Source organism: Neophocaena asiaeorientalis, unplaced genomic scaffold (genome assembly GCF_003031525.2).
Source record: "Neophocaena asiaeorientalis asiaeorientalis breed wild unplaced genomic scaffold, Neophocaena_asiaeorientalis_V1.1 scaffold78, whole genome shotgun sequence".
In the NCBI taxonomy this organism is placed as follows: domain Eukaryota; kingdom Metazoa; phylum Chordata; class Mammalia; order Artiodactyla; family Phocoenidae; genus Neophocaena; species Neophocaena asiaeorientalis.
Window position 1 is genome coordinate 19,195,395 of NW_020175018.1, and position 19,173 is coordinate 19,214,567.

Here is a 19,173-nt window from a genome sequence, read left to right on the forward strand (position 1 = left end):
TCGCTGCGGCCCCAAGGGGCCCGGTCACCGGGTCGGGAGAGTCTTCTCCCTCGCTGTGGGACCTCCCGCAGCCACCGAGCCTGTCTGTGCTGTTTCTCCGTTAGCTGTGTCCAGGGTTTTGGCTGAGGAACCGAGGAGAAAACCCGCCGAGCGCTCGCGACTGTCCCGGCCGGGCCGTGCGGGGCCAGTGCGCCGAGCCCGTCGGAGACGACCGGCCTCACCCCGGCGACGCGCCCCCGCGGGGAGGGCCCCTGACCTCCGGAGTGAGTGCGTCTTCCCGGGGGCGGTGGCCGAGTGCTGGAAGGCGAGTGAGGATGCCGGGAGAGGTAGGAGCAGGCGCCCCTCCCGTGAGCCAGGTGGGGTGGCGGCGGTGGGGAGGGGGCGCGGGTTGGTGCTCAAAGCGGGACCTGCAGCGAGGGGCCCACAGAGTTGCCGGCCCCTCCCGTGCTCACTCAGCGCCCCTTAATAGTCCGGGACCCGAGCCCACGGGGTCCAGATGCACAGGCAGAGATGCGTGTTCAACGCAGTCATCGTGAATTGTTCTCTGAAGTTTTTGTTTTTTTTTTACTGTGGAACACTTCAAAGGCACAGAGAACAGTGTAACAGAAGCCTGCGTGTCCACCCCCCTCCTTGCTGCACCCAGACCCCCTGTGCCCACCCCAGCCCTCCAGCCCGGTGATCTGGTCCCTGTAAAATAAACGCTGTGCCCTCTACGCAGGGCTGTGGCCCAGGCACCCCCTCAGCAGCCCCAGCGCTGTTGCGAGCGCACCCTGAGGAGAGGCTCGCTCTAAGACTCTCCTACTAGACCACCCTGTCTGAAGTCTGCTCGGAACCCACTTTTCACCAACGGGCAGGAGCACAAGGTAGTGGGTGGGGCTGAGATGAAGGGCGGGGTCAGTGGGGAGTCCTGGGAGGCTCTTACCTGTAGCTGAGATCACAGGGCCTAGCAGTTTAAACGTCTTGTAAGTCCAACCAGGGGACCTCAAATGCTCCCATGCTAGACTCCAACCTGTCCCACTCAAGACATGCAGCTGTGCCGCGCGTGTCCGCGGCGCGCTGTCCCTGCAGCCGAGCCTAGCAGCCGGTGTGGGTCCACCCTAACCCCCTGGGCTTTTTCATTTATCAGCACAAACCACCCATTAGGCCACGGTCAGCAGCGTGATTCTCAAGCATAAAGAACGGGCTGAATTAGGGAAAAAGAGGACACTGTGTATGAATTTTAGAATTTATTAAGTAAGAAAACTGTCAATTTGAACAGGATGCAAAAAGGACGTTTAAGTTAAAAAAATCACATCCATAGGAAAACAGCCAAAAAGGCATCTAGTGCATGTTACGCCTCCCCTCCAGCAGGAAGGGATTGGAAAGGCACCCTGGGAGACACCGCCCTGACCTGGGAAGGCTCTGCCTAGGCTCCAAGTCCCTGAATCCTACATGTCATCCTACAAGATGCCGCTTGGAATGCGTAGCAAAACCCTCCAGCCAAAACCAGTTTTCCAGTGCACTTAGGTGGTGCCCCACTGTGGAATGCCTGTGCTGACCTTGATCCCTGCGGGAAGATAGTGGGGCATCCACGCTCAGGTCACCAACCACAGGAGCCCCCCCCCACCCCGAAGCTGAAGGAGTGGGCTGTGAGCCAGAGGGGGTGCCGAGCACCGCCAGTAAGGCACAGGTCCCTGTCTGAGGCGAGCGCTTACGTTGTGACTCATTTAGTGTTTCTCTCTACTTACGAAAGCAAAGACGATCAACTGAACTTATCTTACAGTTCATATTCTAAAATGACAATGGAAAACGCTCATCACAGAATTATTGCTGTTTTCGTTTAGTAACTCTAAAAAAAAGCACCGGCTTTTATAGAAATGTCTTCCAGCAGATGATCAGCGCCCGTAGCTCACCAAGGAGGGTACACGGAGCACAGCTGCGGCTCTCGCATCCAGGGGCTGCTCCTCCCTGTGTGCGGCTCATGTTCCAGGCCGTGAAATTAGTATCTCGTGATAGATATCTTTACTGTGTGTGAAGACTGCACATTCAGAGACATGGTGGCATGTTGCAATCCATGGGGTAACGGTTTCAGGAGGTAAACAGAGCTGTGAGCTGGAAGCACCTCCGTGGGTCTCAAGACTCCTCCCCCTGATCTTTAATTTCAGAAATTCTGTCTATAGATTTAAGGATTTCAGCAACAAGATTCAACGTTTCAGCTCCAGAAACCAGCTGCCTGAAATAAAAGCACAGATGTTACAGACAGTTTCTACAGCTGCTCCAGGGCAATAACAGAAGCTTTGGGACCTCCCTGGCGGTCCAGTGGTCTGGGCTCCCCGCCTCCACTGCAGGGGGCACAAGTTGGTTCCCCGGTTGGGGAACTAAGATCCCGCAAGCCACACAACGCAGTCCCCCGCCCCCACCCCCCCCAAAAAAAACCAGAAGCGCTAAAGCAGAGAAGTTCCAGAGTGAAAAGTGCAGAGTTTTTAAATCTTAGATTCAGTCTCAAGAGACTCTTTGTACTGGACTTAAACGAGACGGGCTTCTCTACCCACGGCTGTGTCTGGACACCCGACGTGCTTCCCTACCAGCGGCTCTGACTGGACACCGCTGCTGCTGAGCTCAGCCCCGCGGGAGAGAGATCACGACGACGGCACCCGGCCCCCCAGGAGCCTCACTGTGCCCTGCACGTCTTGGGCCTTCTTCAAGTGTATGTGTTTTTATAAGAGGGAAAGTAGTACTCTTTTTCACTCAAAACCTTGGTGTCTTGTAGGTGATTCAGGTCTGGCTGACGTTAACCCTCAAGCCTCCCAGGTGAGAACGGTTATCCCCCCGCGGACCGTGGAGGGCCTGCTCGCCAAGGTTGTGTCGTATGACTGCGGGGTGAACAGGATCACCGAGCCCCACCCCCCAAGGCTGCAGCTTGAAACAACAGCTAAGCACCCCCCTCCAAGCCCCGCACTCACTTGATGGAGGAACGCGCGTTGTTCATGACAGCGCGGAGGTTCTGCAGGGCCATGTCCGTGTTCTGCTTCACCACTGCCAGGCTGGCACCCTGGCCTGACCGCAGGGCTTCGTTCTCGCGCTTGAAGTCAGAGACCTGCGCCTGGGCCCGGTGGGGGGTGGGGAGGGGAGGCGGGCGTGGCAGCGTTAGGACTTTTTCCTGGCTAAACAGGAGAGCAGCTAAAAGGCCATCTGACTGAAACCAGACAAGGCACCCTAGGTAGAGGCGACAAGGGGATGATGCCCTTTCCTAACTGGGGGGTAGCAGGCCTCCTAAAGGACACGGGCCTAATGCCGTCCCTGGTACCTCGCCTGTCGTCTGGTGTGCACGTGCCACCCCCCGCTCTATAGTGATGCCCTCGACACTCCTGTTGGGCACAACCAGGAGGCCAGCTCACGCTGTCCTGATCTGGATGCTTCATCTGCGGGGGAGCGGGAGGGCGAGGGGAGGAAACCCCATTAGAGACTCTTTGGTGCCCTTTTTGGAATTCACGAATACGTGAACTGTTTAAGCCCCTCTCTAGTTACCTGGAGCAAGCTGATTTCCTGTTTCAGTTTTAGGACGTGATTTTCGGCCTTTACTGCCCGTTTCTGTTATTCCCCCCACAAAAAAAGAAAAAAAATAAAAGGCATCACTGATACGGTAAAATGGACACAGGACGCATCCCCTCTCTCCCCGTCCCTCTCCCTTACCTGGCGGCCCCGGCCAGGCGGGCCCACCCCATGGCTGGGCAGCCCACTGTGAGGGGCCCTGCTCACTGCCGGCCTGCCTGGGCCCACCCAGACCCATGTGCCCCCGGGGCAGGACTCAGTGCCCTGTAGGGAGTGACACAGCAGACACCTGACAGTGTCCAGCCAGGCCGGCCCTGCCCACCCCCCACTGCGAGCCAGGCGCCTGTCTGCTCACGGTCATGCGCTCCAGATTCTGTTCCACCTGCTGCACCACCGACTCCAGGTCATGGTAGTCACTCTCCTCCTTGATCATTTTCGCTTCTAACTTCCGCTCAAGCGTCCTCACCCTTGTTAAGGAAAAAGCCCAGGTGATTAGTAACTCCCTTGACTAATGCTAAGAATGTCAGACTATAAGCAGTTTTAATTGGATTTGATCAAATAAAAACCACAAGGTTTCAGAATGCACCTTGGGAGGAACAGCTGTGAGGCGACCACCTCAGAGCTGGATGCCAGTCGGCTGGCGGTCAGGGGCGCCCTGGGGCCGTCTGACAGCTCTGCTGCTCCATTGTCAAGTGGGGTTGATTTTGCTCTGTTTCAAACACACTTTTACACAGAACACAAGAAACGTATCTGACGCTGAGGATTTAATGCAATAAAACCCACCCTCACACAACTACTGAAGCCTGCGCGCCTAGAGCCCGTGCTCTGCAACAAGAGAAGCCACCGCAACGAGAAGCCCGCGCACCGCAACGAAGAGTAGCCCCCGCTCGCCGCAACTAGCGAAAGCCCGTGTGCAGCAACGAAGACCCAACGCGGCCAAAAATAAATAAGTTAAATAAGTAAACTAATTTTAAAACAAAAAACAAAAAACACAAACAATAAAAACCCAGGCACAGTCCAACTCTGATACTTCATTATCGTTTTCGCATTGGTTTCTTTGAGGGTCAGAAGATAATTTGAATTGCAAGCCTAACTCAAAACTTACGTACATTTCTGTTTGAGTTTCAGAGAAGCTCTGAACCTCAGTCAGCTTTCTTCTTAGCTTAGAATTTTCATCTTTCAGCTGCAGAAAAAGAAAATCCTCATTAGAAGCTCGGTGTCTCACTGCAAAGGGATGTGTACTTCTGCTACTTGGCTCTGCAACTTCTTGATAAACAAAAACATTGCAAGAGCCACTCTACAGTCCACATACAGAGAAAAACCAAGAACAAGGTTTTCTGCTTTTTAAAGGCCTACTACAGTCACAGACTCCAGTCTTACTGAGATCTTATAACTCTTAGGTGACTATAATTTTTCAAATGCCCTCAGGACACCGGGCAAGCTGTCCCCGAGCCACCAGCTGGGGTGGACCCTTTTCTGAGGGGCAGCGCGTTGAGGATCTCCCTCTGCTCCGGTTCACGCCCCCTCACAGCCCTCCGCAGGACTTTGGCGGTTACGCTCACGCCGGTCAGACAGACCACAGGCTGTCTTGTCCTTGGAGCCCACCCCCCAGGCCATCAGGGACACCGGGGGCTCCAGGTTTCCTCCAAGAATGCTGCTTAGACATGAGCCGTGACCAGGGTGCCGACGCACAGCCCCCTCACTTACTGCTTCGTAACTTATCTGCAGCGTCCGAAGGTGCCTGTCCCCCAGAGACTCTCCGTGGACTGTGAAGTCGGTGCTGGGGCTCCCGGCTGGGGAGACGCGGGAGTCGGAGTCGCTCAGCGTGCACTGAGGCAGAGACTCGGGCCCCACCAGCTCCGACGGGTTGGAGAAAAAGGAGACATAGGTGCTGCAGGGCGATGTGCTGGCGGCAACCCTGGAGGGGTGGGTCTGCTCCACCGCAGACGGCAGGTAGGCCCCGTCCCACCCTTCGTCCTCGTCCTCGTCCAGGAGGTCGCCAGCCCCCGTCGGGTCTTCGAAAAACGGCTGCTGATGCCCCAGGCCATACCCCGTGGCCTGGGAGGTGGGGGAGCTGCGGCCGAGTCCCAGCGAGTGCCTCGTGGCTTCCTGAAGAAGACAGGGAGGCAACGCTCAGGCTCCGGAGCCGTCGCAGGCCTTTCTTCCTAGACGTCTGAGGTTGGAACAAGAAGAAAGGCCCATCTTGGCTGCCGGGAATGTGGAGGGCAGGAAGGACCCAAACGGCTCTGAGCGCCACACGGCTTCTCCACCGGGAGCAGCAGCTGCCCCGCTCTGCCCCACAGCCCTCGGCCAGCCTCCTGGGAAGCAACACTGCACGTCAGAAGAGAGACGGCCTCCGGAAGGGTTTTCTGTCTAAGGTCGCTGCCAACAACGCCTTAGCTTTACCTTTGAATAAATTCTGCTGTCAGTATTCTCTTTCGACAGGCCAAGGTTCTTGCTTTTCAGAAACTCTTTAAAGGAGAATGGATTTGCCTCTTCAAGATCTCCAAGTTCCTCACCTGAGATGATAAGAGACGTCACAAACGTGAAACGTCTTCTGAAGGTCCTTAAAGGGAACGTCCCTATTCGTTGCTCTTTCCTGAACACGACCCCATCTAAGATGGGGAACGCTGCCCTCGTCCTTCCACCAGACCTCAGCGACACTGGGAAACGAGAAAGCTGGCTGATAAAACAGACCAACTCGGGCATTCTAAATTCTCCTTCTCGTCCCAGCCCCTCGGTCCCCGCACCTGGCTGCCCACGGGGTGCACCTGGGACATCTAAGGCTGCCACGCGCCTCCACTCCCATGCAAAGGGCTTGGGCTGCAGCCTACGCCGGAGGCTGGCAGAGCGGACGTGCAGCCACGTCAGGAACCACTGCTCCGCCTCCAGCCTTTTCCCCGCTCACTCTGCAGCTCTCCCTTCTCTTTCCCACTCTCCCGGTACCCAACCAGCCACCCTGCGGCCCTTTTGGCCCACCAGTGATCCAAGCCCAGGTGTCAACCCTGTATGAAGTTGGCTCCTGTAACCCTGGCCCCACTGTCTCCTCAGACCCCTCAGGTGTGACTTCCCACCCCCTGCCATCCCTCATGCCCAGGTTCTCCTGCCCCTGTGCCCACTTTCCCTCCACCCGCGGGTCAAGATCGACTGTGGGGCTCCACCCCCACCTGCTCTTTCGGGTTATATGCTGTCAGACTGCCAGCCCTGCCGCTGGCTGGGCACGTGCCTGCCCCGTAGAGACACGGACGGAGAGAAAATGAAAGGGTTACTGAACTACTGTACCTCCAAAGTGTGTGTTCTGGGCTCCTGATGGACCGTGCGTAGTGCCTTTCCCCTGTTCATAGCCCAAATCTGCAGAGACATCATCACCCCACCGTGATCACGGGAGGCCTTTATGACCACAACTTTTTTTGACATGCGGTCTCTATTGCAGTGGTTCTTACGGCCTGGGCAACTTTCAAAGCACAAGCCCCCGGGCTCCTGCCCCTGGAGATGGTCTCACATCCATGGGCCCTGGCACCTGTGATTCTAAAAAAGCTCCCGATAGGTCTGCTGCCCCGTGGGGCAGGCGCACGTCCTCCGTCTTATGGTGCCTCCTGAATGCCCTCGTGGGTTGTCATTGGCTCTCAGACCGTGACAGAACCACCTAAACGCTCCCTGAACACCCTGGACCCCAGGCAGGCAGTGTAGCCGCTTGGGGAGAGTTAGGATGAACTAAAGATGGCCTCTGCCCAGCTGCAGCGACCAGAGGATGGCTACACCTGGTTTCCCAGCCTGGCCTACTGGATGAAGGTTCCCTCATCCTCCCACCTGAGAAAGCAAGGTGGTTTCCTGTGTTGCCACTGGGCCTACCTCTATGCCGGCACTTGCCACGGTGTACTGGAACTGTCTGGCTGGGGGGGGCAGGGGGTTCTCCAAGAGGAGACTGTGAGCTCCAGGGGACGGGACTCCTATCCACTTACGTTTCCTACTCCCAGCGCCCGGCGCACGGTGGGGCTAGTGCTCACCGTTGGGCCGGGGGTGAGTTGCGCTACCGCGCGGGACTTACAGGTAGTGCCGGCACCGGGAGTCCCTGAGGCTCGTCTCTCACCTGTGTCTCCCACGGAAGCTAGCACCGGACTGGGCACATAGCACATAAACGTCGGCCGAATGCCGAAGAAGTGGGACTCCAGGTCCCTGGCTTGGGGGCGCTCACAGTCTAGCTGGGGGAGACAAGACCGGCGCTCATAGAACGCGGGAGCTGTAATAACAACAAGAGCGACTTCACCGCGCGCCCGCCTCACCTGGGCCTCAGCGCGGACGCCGGGCCGCGGACCCCCGCCCGCCCCCCGCCCGCTCACCGTCCGGAATGACGAGGCTCCGGGCCCGGGACAGCGGGGTGACGCCGGGGCGACGCGCGTAGCCCGCCATCGCCGCGGGCCCCGCGGCGCCAGCCCTCCCTAGCCCGGCAGCGGCGGCTCCATGGCTCCAACTCCGCCCCGGCCGCGGCCCAAGTCGACCGCCCCAGTCGCCCGCCTCTCGGCCGCTGCTCACGGAAACGCAAGCCCGAACGCCTCGGGCCGGCGCCGGGGGGGCGGGGGGCCGGAGGCGGAACAGGAAGTGACGACAGAGTCGGTGGGCGGTGACTCAAGATGGCGGCTATGGTGCTGGCGGCGACGCGGCTGTTGCGAGGCTCGGGCTCCTGGGGCCGCTCGCGGCTGAGGTGAGCCGAGGGCCGGCCGGGGATCGGCCGGGGGCTGGGGCGGCCCGCGCCCTTCTGGACGCTCCGCCTTTGGCTCCCCCACGCCGAGGGGCGGCGCCCGGGAAGCGGGCTGGGAGTGCGGGACCCCCGCCCGGTCCCCGAGGCGACGGGGGCACTTACCCCCATGGCGCCCCGGGCTCCGGTCCCGAGCCCCATCCGCCTCTCTCCCGCTCTCTCCTCCCGGGCGGTCGGGGGGGGGTGCTCGTCCGAGGTCACGTGTCATCTCCGCCCCGGCCCCTTCCGGCCGCGTGCCCCCTTGTGAGGCCGAGCCGGAGAGCCTGGGTTCTGTGGTCGGCAGAGCCATGTCCTTGACTGCTGTGCTCTGTCCCCTCTCCTCTGGAGGTCTGGCCTTTTCCCGCACTGGCGCTTTCATTCAGGCGACAGATGGGTGTTGATCCCTCGCTGTGAGATCCTGGGTGCGCTGGGGACAGAAACCAGGCACTGGGTCCAGGCAGTCTCATGCCCAAAGTGTCAGCTTTAAAGGGAGTAAGCCGTCTTCGGCGGTAAGAAACAGGAGAGACTAACTTCGGGTGGAACGAGGAGGAGCAGCTTACGAGGAGGTGACATCTGAGACAAGGGACGGGGACTGAGAGAAGGGTCAGCCCTGTGAACAGTGCAGGGGAAGGCGGGTCAGGCCGGGAACCGTGAGAACAGCAGCGAGGGGGTGATGAGCCCAGTGTGTCCAGGGAACGGGCCAACTGGCCAGTGGGACCCGGACCTGGGGCGGGGGGGTGGCTAGCAGGTGAGTTTGGAGGGGGAGTTAGAGGCCTTCGGGACCCCGTGAAGAGATGTGGCTTCTGCTTAGGCTCCAGGGGGCTGTTGAAGGGCAGGGCTTGGCCAAGCGCTCGGTGTGTAGAAACAGACTTAACCCACTTAACCCTCTTTTTGTGGAGGCGGCATTTGAGGCCTAAAGGCCTGAACCAACTTGCCGCATGTCCCTGGGAACGCCTCAGTGGTGTTCTTGGTCACTCCTCTGCGTTGTCTCTGGGGACGTGTAGAAGTCAGTCCTCTAGATAAGGAGATGCTGATTTTTTAAATGCACACAGAACACGAATAACTGCACCTAGGTGGTCACCACAGGTCCCACCATCTCAGTGGTATTACACCTGGGCCGATTTCTGTGTTTCAGGTTTGGAGCCCCTGCATACAGGCAGTTCAGTAGTGGCGGTGCCTATCCCAGCGTCCCCCTCTCTTCCCCCTTGCCCGGAGTACCCAAGCCTGTTTTTGCCACAGTTGATGGACAAGAAAAGTTTGAAACCAGAGTCACCACACTGGAGAATGGGCTTCGTGTGGCGTCCCAAAATAAGTTTGGACAGTTTTGTACAGTAGGAAGTAAGTGCTGTTGGTAGCGTCGCGGGCGGCTCCGTTTGTTGTAACACGCACACACTTCAGTGGACTGTTAGTTGTACGTAGGGCATCGTTCATGAATTGTGTCCTGAGTGAAAAAGCATGGCGTAGAATCTGAAAATTTAGTAAGCAGAGTATGAACGGTGGCTCTCCTGGTGGTGGGTTTTGTTTCCTTCTTTTTGCCTTTCTGTCATCCTAAAAGTTTTCTCATACAGATATAAAGTACGTAATTCTATAAATACTGACGTATGTATGTAGCTGTGAAAACCTTCGGAATCGAGATAACGTACGTACTTGTCGTCCTCATGTGTTTAAATCTGGTTGTTTCGGTCATATTCACAACTTTAAAAGGTTTGTCTTGATTAAATCTTCTCTTTTGAATATCTGACTTAACCTGTCAACTTTATTTTTATTGCCAGTTCTTATTAACTCGGGATCAAGATATGAAGCAAAATATCTCAGTGGAATCGCTCACTTTTTGGAAAAATTGGCATTTTCGGTCAGTGTCCAACTTGTGATTTTTGAGGCTATACTTGGGAAGAATCTGTCAAGGTTTGCTTTTCTAGAGTGGGTATTTTAATAAATGCTTAAATTGCCGAGTCGATACTAATTAAGGTTTCTAAGTCAAGTGTTCTGAAAGCAAAAGTAAATTTTTTTCTTAAAAACCGTATCTTGGAGGTTGTTCTGCGTGGCTTACGTAGGATCTCTTATTCATTTTTTCTAGTCTACTGATCGATTTGACAGCAAGGATGAAATTCTGCTTACCTTGGAGAAGCACGGGGGTATTTGTGACTGCCAGACATCAAGGTACGCCAGCTTTCATGTACAGACTCACCTTTTATCATGTGGACTGTCCTCATCCTTGGTGAGAGTCCCCCTGAGCCCCTCCCGTTGGCGAGGCCATGGAGGTGAATGGTGAGAAGTGAGCCCTGGTCCAGGCAGAGACTCGGGTGGAGGGTTGGGTGGGTGGCAACACTTACACAGAGGCATGCGCTCCGAGGGCCAAGCCTCCCCTGCCATTCGAGCCAGGCTGCTGGCTGGGCACTGGGGATGCAGAGCAAGCCTGTCCCCAGGATGCTCACAGATGGGGCAAAGGGCTGCACCACGGCTGGTAGACGCAGGAGCCAGGGGCCGAGGGTGGTGGGACCGTGGGGGAGGTCAGGAAGGGAACGGTAGGCAACTCAGCGTCAGGGCTGCTGCTTGAAGGCGCCTGCCAGGTGGAATAACGGACGGCCGTGGCTCAGACCGAGGGGACAGCAGGTGCAGAGGCTCAGCCTGGAAGAGGCAGTGGTCGGTTTGGGGTGGGGAAGATTCAGTAGGCAGCTGGGGCACAGATGGGGTGGGGGTGCTGTGGGCAAAGGCAGGTGGTGTCTCTCTGCCCACTGTGGGGCGTGTTTTGGAGAGCTCTGCTCAGGGCAATGTGAGATGAGCAGACAGAGATCACACCTTTTTTTTTTTTTTTTTTGTCCACGCCGGGTGGCATGCGGGATCTTAGTTCCCCGACCAGGGATTGAACCTGGGCCCCTGCAGTGGAAGCACAGAGTCCTAACCACTGGACCGCCAGGGAAGTCCTAGATCATACTTCTTTTAAGTGGTTGGTTATTTCGACGTGAATGCTAAAAAAATTAGAGAGAAAACATAGGTTAAACGCCAAGAATTAGAGTTGACATGGAGGCAGCATGTTCACATGTTCAAAAAAAGGTCTGTTCAGAAACCTGTGGCTCCCGGCTGCCCGGGAATGAAAGCCAGACTGGTTGGCTGTGTTCTTGTGAAAAATCTCATCCTCCGTCTCCGCAGGGAGCCCCTTTCTCTGGTCAGGCGGGCCTGTGTTCTGCCCTAGTGCAGCCAGCTAATTCTCAGCTCAGACTTTCGTTCCTGCCGCTCTCCCACGTGGTCCTACAGCACTTCCCCGCTGAGAATGGCCCCTTCCCTGCAGAGGCCCTGATGGCCACGTCTCCCCTCCAGGACTCGCTCCTCTCCACGTGGCAGCTGGGCCCGCTCTGCGTGGTCTCTGGCCTGAGTGTGCCGCCCTCGTGGCCCTGTGCTGTGAGCTACTGTTACAATCAGTCTCTGTCCCCCAGCCGTCTAAGGCCAGGCACGCGCCGTGTGGACAGTTCGCCTAGCGGACACTCAGCGCAGGATGACACGAGGAGCCTCAGGGGGGCTTGTGCTGGTGAAAACCGCTCAGCTGCCTCTCCAGTTGGGCTGGACAGTGTCTTCCACTCCAGCAATTAGCCTGTGCACAGCTGTGGTTCCTGCCTGCTAAGAGTTTACACTGTAAGATGGGAAAGGGGAAAAAGCCCCAGGTGCGTGCTGACCCTCGACGCAGAAAGATGTAGCCGCCTCCCCTGCCACCCCAGCATACACCTGTCGTGACCTTAGTGCCCCCAACGTTGGTCTTGTTGGTTTTTCCAGAGACACCACCATGTATGCTGTGTCTGCTGATTCTAAAGGCCTGGACACGGTAGTTGGCTTGCTGGCAGACGTGGTCCTGCACCCCAGGCTAACAGGTGCGCGTTCGGCCTGCTTGAGGGGTCCTGGGGTGGGGGGCAGTGCTGGGAGGTGTGTTGACTCACCGCCCCGGGGAGGGGCACTGTGTTATGGAGCCTTGGGCCCACCCACCAGTGACAGTCAGCAGGGGGTCACTGGAAACAACGCTCGCGATTAGAAATGTCCTTGATACTGAATACTTCGACACTTCCTCTGTGCCCTTTGACGTTTGTAGCGAAATGGTTCTTTCATTTCAGAAAAGCATCTCAGACGGTGTTTAAACACCCTGACTGACGTGCTCCCAGAAGTTTCTGTGTCTCTGTCCCCATTCCCTTCCTCAGCCTTGCAAATGGCAAGACTTCAAGCTCCCTCCTAGGAGTTGACGCAGGCCAGTCTAGCTGCGCTGTGTTTCACGGCAGCCTGGCCTTGAGGTTCCCAGGCTGCGGTTCCGCATTACCATCTTTCTGGCGCTGGTTCCAGTTACCTGATAAAACACACCCCCGCCATTGGTCTGTGCCTCTGTGTCTGGACCTCAGTGCCTTGTACGGGGAGGAAGCCACGGCTCGGAGCGGGGCCAGGTGGCTGCTTCCGGGCAGAGGGGAGGAGGCCCAGTTCAGACAGTTTGTCCCGGCCTGCAGGGCACTCTCCCCGTCGCTCATACAAGTGCCCCCCAGCTCTGCCGCAGAGGAAGGCAGAGGAGGCTCTGCCCGTGCCTGCCGATGAACGACACTGGGCCCCGCTCGGCGACCCAGGCTCGGGGCGGCCTCCGGCTGAGCCTCGTCTCTGGTTCTCTGCAGATGAAGAAATCGAGCTGACGCGTATGGCTGTCCGGTTTGAGCTGGAGGACCTTGGCATGCGGCCCGACCCGGAGCCCCTTCTCACCGAGATGATTCACGAGGTGCGATGGACACGCGGGCCACCTCCACGGCCTCGCCCCCCTGAACCCGGGCTCGGCGGGGGTCGTTCACCTGCCTGATGCCACCTTGCAGAACATTTTTAATTTCTGAATTTGTTAGCTATGCAAGTTTTAAACTTTCTAATCCTTACGGTAACGAGGCCTGTAGAGTGAGTGAGCCTTTTATTTGACGTTTCTTACGAATTTTCGTTCCGGAGAGGCAGGTTTTACTCTTTTTGTAAACACACAAAGCTGTTCCTGCCAAACGGGAGCTGAAACGAGCAGCTGGCGGGCTTTTCCCATCAGGCCGCAGGGCGCTGCCGTCCCGGCCTGCCTGGGGAGGCCTGGGCTTTTCCCACCTGGCTGCGGGGCGCTGCCGTCCCGGCCTGCCTGGGGAGGCCTGGGCTTTTCCCACCTGGCTGCGGGGCGCTGCCGTCCCGGCCTGCCTGGGGAGGCCTGGGCTTTTCTCACCTGGCCGCGGGGTGCTGCCGTCCCGGTCTGCCTGGGGAGGCCTGGGCTTTTCCCATCTGGCCGGGGGTCGCTGCAGCCCCGGCTTGCCTGGGGAGGCCTGGCTGTGTTCTCCTTGTCACCCGTGCGTCTCTTGTTTCCTTTATCAAGGCCGCCTACAGGGAAAACACAGTTGGCCTCCACCGTTTCTGCCCTACGGAGAACATAGCAAAGATCGATCGATCGGTGCTTCATTCCTACCTGAGAAACTACTACACCCCGGACCGCATGGTGCTGGCCGGGGTGGGGGTGGGGCACGAGCAGCTGGTGGAGTGCGCCCGGAAGTACCTGCTGGGCGCGCGCCCTGCCTGGGGCAGCGGGGCGGCCGTGCACGTGGACGGATCGGTGGCGCAGTACACCGGGGGCATCGCCAGGGTAAGCCGTGACCTCGGGTTGCGTTCGCTTTCCCTGACTCTTCTTTTCAGTGTGATCGACCTTGTGTGTATCCTGAAGGCGTTGGGTTCACCTTAACCCGGCTTCACCTTGACCGTGTTCCTGTTAGAGCCGAGTTCCACCTGGGCTGGAGGCTCGGCTGGCTCGCGCCTCTCGAGGGGTTTCCTGACGTTGGTGTACGGTTTCCGTAGACCCGTTTATATACCACCTGACCTGAGAAGCGTGCGAGGCCTGGTGGTCTTTCACTGAGTGCATTCTTGGTTGCAGCTGGAAAGGGACATGTCCAGTGTCAGCCTGGGCCCCACCCCGTTCCCTGAGCTCACGCACATCATGATTGGCCTGGAGAGCTGTTCCTTCCTGGTGAGTCCTGGGCGGCTCAGGCGGGGCGTCCTGGGGCGGGCCTCGCCGCCGTGCGGGCCCGGCCGGGCTGAGCTGTGCCGTCCGTCTGCCGCAGGAGGGGGACTTCCTCCCTTTCGCGGTGCTGAACATGATGATGGGCGGCGGCGGCTCCTTCTCGGCCGGCGGGCCTGGCAAGGGCATGTTCACCAGGCTCTACCTCAACGTGCTCAACAGGTGGGTTGGGTGCCCTCGCCCGCTGCGTCGGGGCCACCGGTCCAGCCAAGCGTGCTCTGGGGCCTTGACACCTTCCTGGCGTCCCTCTCCCCACGTCCCTCACAGGCACCACTGGATGTACAACGCGACCTCCTACCACCACAGCTACGAGGACACGGGCCTTCTGTGCATTCACGCCAGCGCCGACCCCAGACAGGTGAGGGCCGGGCCTCCTTCACCGCGGGAACCGGGGGACGAAGGCTGCCGGGCTGAGATCATGCTCTCCCGCTCCACGTTCTCTCACAGGTTCGAGAAATGGTGGAGATCATCACGAGAGAGTTTGTTTTAATGGCTGGAACTGTGGATGTGGTAAGTAGGGCTCGGAGCCATTTCCAACATCCTTGCGGTGTTCGATGGGTAGAGAACATGGTGTAGGGGTGGCCGGCAGAGGGCCCGTGCTCTGTGCCCACACCACCAGCATCCCAGCCAGGACAGCACAGCCCCGGGGTGACCCAGACCTGCCCCCGTGGGAGCCCGTCCTCCCTGGTCTTGATGCTGAGAACCCCCCCAGCGCCAGGTCTGTTTTCTGTGACCAAGCCTGTGCCTCCCGTGCCTGCCCTGTGTCCTTCTGTGAAAGGGTACGTTGGAGCAGCATTGAGCAGAACTAGCGGGCCGCGGGCATTTTTCTAGCTCTTTCCTGGCTCTGGTTTATGTTTTGACCTGAGATTTTGTTCCCTCAATTTTTTCATTTACTTTTTATTATACCACGCGTGTTTAGAAGTCTTGCTTTTCTTCCTGGATCAGAACTGGCACCAATAAGCAGATTCTATATACACGCTACACGTGGAGGCGTGCCCAGACAGGTGTGCACGCGCACAGGCACATACACGCACACAGCAGCAGAGGAGCGCGGCGTGTGAGCCTGCTCGGGGTCAGCGGGTGCGCTTCACCTCAGGGCTTCGCTTCTGCACGTTCCATGTGTTCTGCAGTAACCACGTACTCCCTTTTTAATCAGAAAAAGAAGCATTATTTTAAAAATAAAAACGTGTTTAAAAATTTGCACGTGGTGGTTCCATTAGCATCCTGCTAGAAAAAGTGTTTTTCTCTAACGTGAAGGCAACTTGAGATAAAAACTATTTGCCTGAACTCGCAAAAGTGACCGAGACGTGTGTTAAATCATGAGTTATTTTACTTAAAAGACACAGACTCTAGGTGGCTGAGGTGTTTTCCAGCGCCTGTTCTCCAGGCCTGAGAGCTCCCCGGTGGGCGGCCTGCACCTCTCACCAGCGCCCCCGTCTCTACCCTTGCGCTCCAGGCTGGGCTTCAGGAACGGAACTCACTGGAGCTGCAGTCTTAAACTTGGCCCCAGATACAGAGCTGGTAGTTTGAGCTGGCTCTTGCGGATTTCCCAGGGAGCGCGGTGGACACAGCTGCCAAGACCCTGCTCCGGGATTTGCGGGGAGCCGCAGAGCCGGTGTTGAGTTTGTCTTCCTTGTGGTTTCAGCGTGTGGCCAGCTTTGGGGTCTTGCAGTTTGGGTGTTTGGTGTTCTTCCCTGCTCATGCTGTATGGCAAAGCGTAAACCCAAGAACTCCAGGGAAGCACATACTTCTCCCTTATTTCGAATGTGGTAAAGGCCCTATGAATGTAGTTCCAGCCGTGACCCAGAAAGCACAGAGGTGGAAACATGGCGGGATCTGCTGTGACTTGGGCCGCGAGCCCAGGCACGGGGGGCCGTGTTCCCTTATTTAGCCCCGGGTAAGCGGAAGACCCTTCGCCAGGACGCATCCGTCAGCCCCTCTGCTGGCCAGGCCGTTTGCGGTTGGCTGGGAGACGGGCGCGAGCCCAGGGACTGAGCCGCGTGACCCCGCAGGTGGAGCTGGAGCGGGCCAAGACGCAGCTCACGTCCATGCTCATGATGAACCTGGAGGCCAGGCCCGTCATCTTCGAGGACGTGGGGAGGCAGGTGCTGGCCACCCGCTCCAGGAAGCTGCCCCACGAGCTGTGTGCGCTCATCCGTGAGTCCTGGGCCCAGGGCGGGGTGGCCCCCGCAGGACCGCACCCCAAGCCTCGTCCTCTCCCAGGTCTGCTTCCCGGCCCTGCCAGCGCCGGCTGAGCGCCGTACCCGTGTGACTCCAGCTTTTGGCCCCCTGATGAAAGGGCCTCTCACGACCCCTACAGGTTTCAACGCATGTTCAATGGGAAAGTGGGTGGAAAGCGCGTGGCCCGGTGCTGTGCTGTGCGTGGAGAGACACCAGCTCCAGCAGCACTGCCCCGGGGGCTTGTGGCAGGTGTCCGCGGCCTCCTGTGAGTGGCCCTCAGGAGGCCCTGAGCCTCCAGTTCAGATGCCAAGCTGTACTTGCTCGTGACTCTTTGGGGGACAGGTTAATCTTAGCTTTATCAGATTCCCAAAGGGTCCGCAACCCCAGAAGGGCTCTGCCTACTGCCCTGCGGGGCCGAGTCGCCCAGGGTGAAGCTGACACGGTCCCCGGGCGTCGGCTGGGTTTGGAGTGCTGCCGAGGGCAGTGCTTGCCCCGCCCACGTGCAGCCCCTCGGCCCCTAGAGTATGACAGTACCTGATCTCCCTGAGGCCTCGCCTTCTGTAGAAAATAAGTTCCCAGGGCTGTGGTTCCCTCCTCCAAGGCTGGGCCACGTGTGCAGCCCCTCGGCCCCCCTCGTTCTGACCTCACCCTTCGTCCACGCAGTGCTGAGGCTTTGGTTTTCCCCTCCCTGCAGACTCGCCATGTCGGTAACTCACAGCTGAGGGTTTTTTGTCTTTTTAAATTAATTACGTTAACTCCTGTTGGGATGGGCATGTACTAATGCAGTTGAAATTGATGCTCATTTACTAAGAAACTCACCGTGCAGTCCACACGTGGCTGCGCTTGGACCCTCTGGGGTCCTCAGCATCCCTCCTCCGCAGGTGGGGAGGCGGTGGCAGGTTGGGGACCCCTCTGTCTGTTCAGGACCGCAGCCACGGCCTGGAGAGGAGTGGGGTCCACGCGGGGTCGGGTGTTCACCTGACGCCTCTCTTCCCCATGCCAGGCGATGTGAAGCCAGAGGACATCAAGAGAGTTGCTTCTGCAATGCTCCGCAGGAAGCCCGCAGTGGCCGCCCTGGGGGACCTGAGCGATCTGCCGGCGTACGAGCACATCCAGGCGGCGCTGGCGAATAAGGACGGGCGCCTGCCCAGGACGTACCGGCTCTTCCGGTAGAGGCGCCGCAGCGGCACCGTCCACACGCGTTTCTTTGGGGTGACTTTAGGGCAGACGTTCACGGACGGTGCAGACCGTGGGACTTTTCCTAAACGTGAATTCCTTCAGAACTGGACGTGCCAATCAGTGAAATAAAGACTGCCCTCCACCACTGCGGCTGGAGACGGGAAGCGCAGGGAGGCTGGGGCAGCCAGCTGGGGTCGAGCCGGGCTAGTCTTCCTGCTTCCCCAGGGGTTTCGGCAGGTGGGGGGACTGCGCGGTTCCCCAAGGCCGGTGGTCGTTGGGCGGGCGAGGCCTGACCTCTCCTCCGAGGCCCCCGGGCCCATCAGCCCGCCTGCATCCGGGAGGCCAGGGCCACCCATGCCAGCACCTTGAGGGTCCCAGGGTGATGCGCCATCCAGCTTGACCGGTGAGGGGTGGCCTCTGGCCCTCAACAGTAAGGCTCTGATTTCAGAGGTGGGGAGCTTGGGGCAGGGGAGGCGGGCTTGAAAGGCGGGAGGACTGAGGCCGCACGCGGGGCCCTGCAGGGCCTGGGCACCTGCACTGGCTGCCGTGGGTCCTTCTGACGCTGCCGTGGTTCAGAGGGCGGCTTCCTGGCCACCAGCGGGTTGCACAGAACCGGGCCACGAAGCTTTGTGGAGAAGAGTCGTCTCCCGGCCATATTTTTAGAAACGCTAAATGCAGCCCCTGCTGTCCAGCTGGGAGAGGGAGGGGTGATCCAAGGCCATCAAATAAACGTTTCGGCGTCACTTCTGTCACGTCCGTTCATGTTGCTGGGGCCTCTTGTCCCTTTATTTCCATCCCTTTACCGCACACCTACCCTGGCCCAGGTGGGAGGTGTCTGGGCCCCTGCTGTCCTTCGCCTGCTCCGCTCCAGTCCTCTGGGTGGGAGCCCCAGGCTCATGGCAAGCGGGCCAAAGGCGTGGATTCCAGTTGTTAGGAACGTCCTGTGGTGACCGGGCTGGCTGGGGGGGAGCGCGGGAGCGCGAGGCGTCCTGGGAGCTGCTCCCAGCCGGGCCCAGGTACCTCTTGCGGGAGCTGGCGCTCACCCGGGCTTTCTATCTCCTGGACACCCACCCCTCCCTCTCTCCTCCCCTTTTACCCCCCACTGCCCAGTTCACTTGGGGGCCTTCCCTCCACCCTTTCAACCCCGGCCCACCCTACGCGCTGTCCCTGCTGTTCCCAGAGCCCTGCGTGCACCTTCGTTGGTGCCCACGCCGAGTCTGGCCCTTGGGGACTGGCTGGCCTGTGGCAGGACTCAGCACGTTGGAGAGAAAGAGAGACAGATTTTAAAAACCACCCTCACACTCGGTCGTATTTCGCAATTCTTTATGAGGCTTATTTTCCAGACCCTGGTCGATTTCATTTGTGTTAACTTGAATTTCAACCTGAACGTCCAGGTGAAAGCCCATTCGTCTAAAGTCTGTAATGGCTCACGCTAAGTAAACTGCTTCACTTTGGACCCATGAGATGTACGCAATGACCCCCCCCCCCCCAAGGACAC

The 19,173-nt window shown here is 58.5% G+C and overlaps 2 protein-coding genes across 5 annotated transcripts; one reads left to right on the forward strand and one right to left on the reverse strand.

The window, feature by feature from the left end:
- Positions 1–1,213: 1,213 nt before the first annotated feature.
- ENTR1 (endosome associated trafficking regulator 1) lies at positions 1,214–8,056 on the reverse strand. Of its 3 annotated transcripts, XM_024762659.1 has the most exons (10): positions 7,872–8,056; positions 7,622–7,771; positions 6,814–6,882; positions 5,938–6,050; positions 5,239–5,640; positions 4,641–4,714; positions 3,887–3,998; positions 3,508–3,570; positions 2,943–3,082; positions 1,214–2,212 (listed from the first exon to the last, which is right to left on the reverse strand). In XM_024762659.1, exons 1-10 carry the CDS (start codon positions 7,939–7,941, stop codon positions 2,113–2,115), a joined length of 1,293 nt encoding a protein of 430 aa, XP_024618427.1. In that variant the 5' UTR covers positions 7,942–8,056; the 3' UTR covers positions 1,214–2,112. The 3 variants fall into 3 exon arrangements, with proteins under 3 accessions (XP_024618427.1, XP_024618426.1, XP_024618429.1); XM_024762658.1 differs by lacking the exons at positions 1,214–2,212; positions 2,943–3,082 and adding an exon at positions 3,090–3,401; XM_024762661.1 differs by lacking the exons at positions 1,214–2,212; positions 2,943–3,082; positions 7,622–7,771 and adding an exon at positions 3,090–3,401.
- Positions 8,057–8,135: 79 nt separating this feature from the next.
- PMPCA (peptidase, mitochondrial processing subunit alpha) lies at positions 8,136–19,163 on the forward strand. 2 transcript variants are annotated; one of them, XM_024762510.1, is made up of 13 exons: positions 8,136–8,233; positions 9,402–9,604; positions 10,039–10,118; positions 10,344–10,426; positions 12,035–12,129; positions 12,907–13,007; positions 13,623–13,886; positions 14,172–14,264; positions 14,359–14,477; positions 14,583–14,673; positions 14,763–14,825; positions 16,328–16,472; positions 17,500–19,163. In XM_024762510.1, the coding sequence occupies exons 1-13, from the start codon at positions 8,163–8,165 to the stop codon at positions 17,667–17,669; spliced, it is 1,578 nt and encodes a 525-aa protein (XP_024618278.1). In that variant the 5' UTR covers positions 8,136–8,162; the 3' UTR covers positions 17,670–19,163. The 2 variants fall into 2 exon arrangements, with proteins under 2 accessions (XP_024618278.1, XP_024618279.1); XM_024762511.1 differs by lacking the exon at positions 9,402–9,604 and having other exon boundaries at positions 8,158–8,233; positions 12,037–12,129.
- The last annotated feature ends 10 nt before the right edge of the window (positions 19,164–19,173 follow it).

Coding starts and splice junctions, on each gene's coding strand:
- PMPCA (XM_024762510.1), top strand. CDS start 8,163: ATGGCGGCTATGGTGCTGGCGGCGACGCGGCTGTTGCGAGGCTCGGGC. Junction 8,234..9,401: donor TGGGGCCGCTCGCGGCTGAG/GTGAGCCGAGGG, acceptor TCTGTGTTTCAG/GTTTGGAGCCCCTGCATACA. Junction 13,008..13,622: donor TCACCGAGATGATTCACGAG/GTGCGATGGACA, acceptor TCCTTTATCAAG/GCCGCCTACAGGGAAAACAC.
- ENTR1 (XM_024762658.1), bottom strand. CDS start 7,941: ATGGCGGGCTACGCGCGTCGCCCCGGCGTCACCCCGCTGTCCCGGGCC. Junction 6,883..7,621: donor AGCTTCCGTGGGAGACACAG/GTGAGAGACGAG, acceptor ATGTCTCTGCAG/ATTTGGGCTATGAACAGGGG. Junction 3,571..3,886: donor AGAATCTGGAGCGCATGACC/GTGAGCAGACAG, acceptor GGGGAATAACAG/AAACGGGCAGTAAAGGCCGA.